Source organism: Cyphomyrmex costatus, unplaced genomic scaffold (assembly GCF_001594065.2).
Source record: "Cyphomyrmex costatus isolate MS0001 unplaced genomic scaffold, Ccosl1.0 scaffold18, whole genome shotgun sequence".
In the NCBI taxonomy this organism is placed as follows: domain Eukaryota; kingdom Metazoa; phylum Arthropoda; class Insecta; order Hymenoptera; family Formicidae; genus Cyphomyrmex; species Cyphomyrmex costatus.
Window position 1 is genome coordinate 2,259,923 of NW_017275824.1, and position 1,895 is coordinate 2,261,817.

General features: G+C 27.4%; 1 protein-coding gene across 1 annotated transcript in view; it reads right to left on the reverse strand.

The window, feature by feature from the left end:
- nrm (neuromusculin) overlaps positions 1–1,895 on the reverse strand; it is an 84,772-nt gene that overhangs the window by 38,051 nt on the left and 44,826 nt on the right. Inside the window, exon 6 of the mRNA XM_018537573.1 lies at positions 1,283–1,467. Coding sequence (XP_018393075.1) covers positions 1,283–1,467 — 185 coding nt within the window. The remainder of the gene's footprint in view (positions 1–1,282; positions 1,468–1,895) is intronic.

Genomic DNA, 1,895 nt, shown 5'->3' on the forward strand with positions numbered 1-1,895 from the left:
TTAATAACTTAATATGGATCATTATATGATCCAAATTAAATCTATATAAGGTTTTAATAAAACCATATTTATTGGAATCGTTATTAAGTATTTATATTAAATTTTAATAAAATTTATATTTAATTATATTAAATTTATATATATTTTTTTCGCGGGAAAATATCTTTTATTTCATTGAAAGTCGGGGCTGTTCTTAATTCTTTTTATATTTTTTGAGTATCTTTCCATTGTACAATCGCCAGTAGTTTTTATAAAACAGAGTGGAAAGAAATTGTATGTAACCACTTCCATCTCTATGAAACAATAGAAGGATAAGTCGCAGGTAATGCAGTCTTTTCATTAGCGAAATTCCATTTTTAAACACATCTACAAAATCGTACCCGATAAAAGTTGGATAATTCAAAAAGAAACCTCGAAAAGTATATCGATCGATCGATAAACTGTCGAACTTCCTACATTCCTAAATTTGTTTCGACTCTGCCACTTTTCCAGGGTGAACACGAAAATTTGTTGCTCCGCAAAAACGTTAAATGGGAATTAAAATATACGATAGGTGCTGTATCGATCGATTTAGAATTTCCCGGTAGGTAGTTTTGTGAAGTTTACTATGGCACTTGCGAGTCTGTACGCTTTCGCCGAGTAAGTAACTGAATCAAAACTTTCGCGAAGCGCTTCTCTCATTCATTGTTGCGTACCACGAAACCTGCTTATCCTGTACATTTATTTAGATGCAAATAGCGGTGAGGTCGACGCAAAATTCAAGCTTATTAAGAAGCTATTGTATATTAGAAATTCCAGGCACGTTACTTGGTGATAAACGTATTTGGTGAATAGGAAAATGTTCTTAGTGAAAACTATTCTTTGTCTCTCTATTAAAGAAAAAAAGTAATTTTACCAGATTTTAACTTTTAATCTTTACAGGAGCACATTTTTCTGTTACGAGTGAATATTTATTAATATCCATAGTCAGATATTTTATTTGGATCACTGATTAAATCTAAAGTATTTTAGAAATTTAGAATAATAGAGCAAAAATTTAAAATCCAATATATTGAATTTTGTACTTTTATTCATTTTTTCTTTTTATAAGAATTATTATTATTATAAGAAAGTAATTTTTATATATTCAAGACTTTTTAAATAAAAAATGAATATACGTGTGAAAAAATTCTCCATAAATTATATATATTACAAATTAAAGTGTGCTTAACATTTATTTAAATTTACAGCTTTATTATTATTGTTATGTAGGTATAGCCTAATTTGGAAAATTAATACTCACATTTTCCTCTATTTTTGTTTCAAACATTTCGAGTCGCTCATTGTTCTTGCTTAAAAAGTGTGTTCCGTTCTTCCACGTCACATTAGCAGCGGGTCGTGCGGCTTGTACTTTACATTGCAATAAAATCTTTGTGCCCTGCACGACGTGACCAACCACTCCATCCAAATCCATTTTCAGTGGGCGTACTGTAAAGAGAATAGTCAAGTGTCAGCCTAATATGTAATAAAACTGAGATATGACTCCGTTAAATCGAGCAAATTATGATACTGTAAAATTAATGTAAATCTCTATTAAAATTAATATCTTTTTATAAACAATTCTAACATTTTTTAAAAAGTCGAAATAATAACTCAATTATAACTTTCATTTATTTTCTACATTTTTCTTGTTTTTTTTTTTAGTAGTAATATTGTTTGAAAGGGAAAAAATATTTCTATATAACGTGATTTTAAATCAGTTAATTATGTTTTTATTTTTATTAATCGTATAGTATATTACAGCATATACAGAGCAGAAGGTTAATGTACACAATATTCACAATAAATATTTTTTTAATAATATATTATATAATTTATATATTAAGGAAAGAGCTTTTTAAAATTAAAATAAAAAT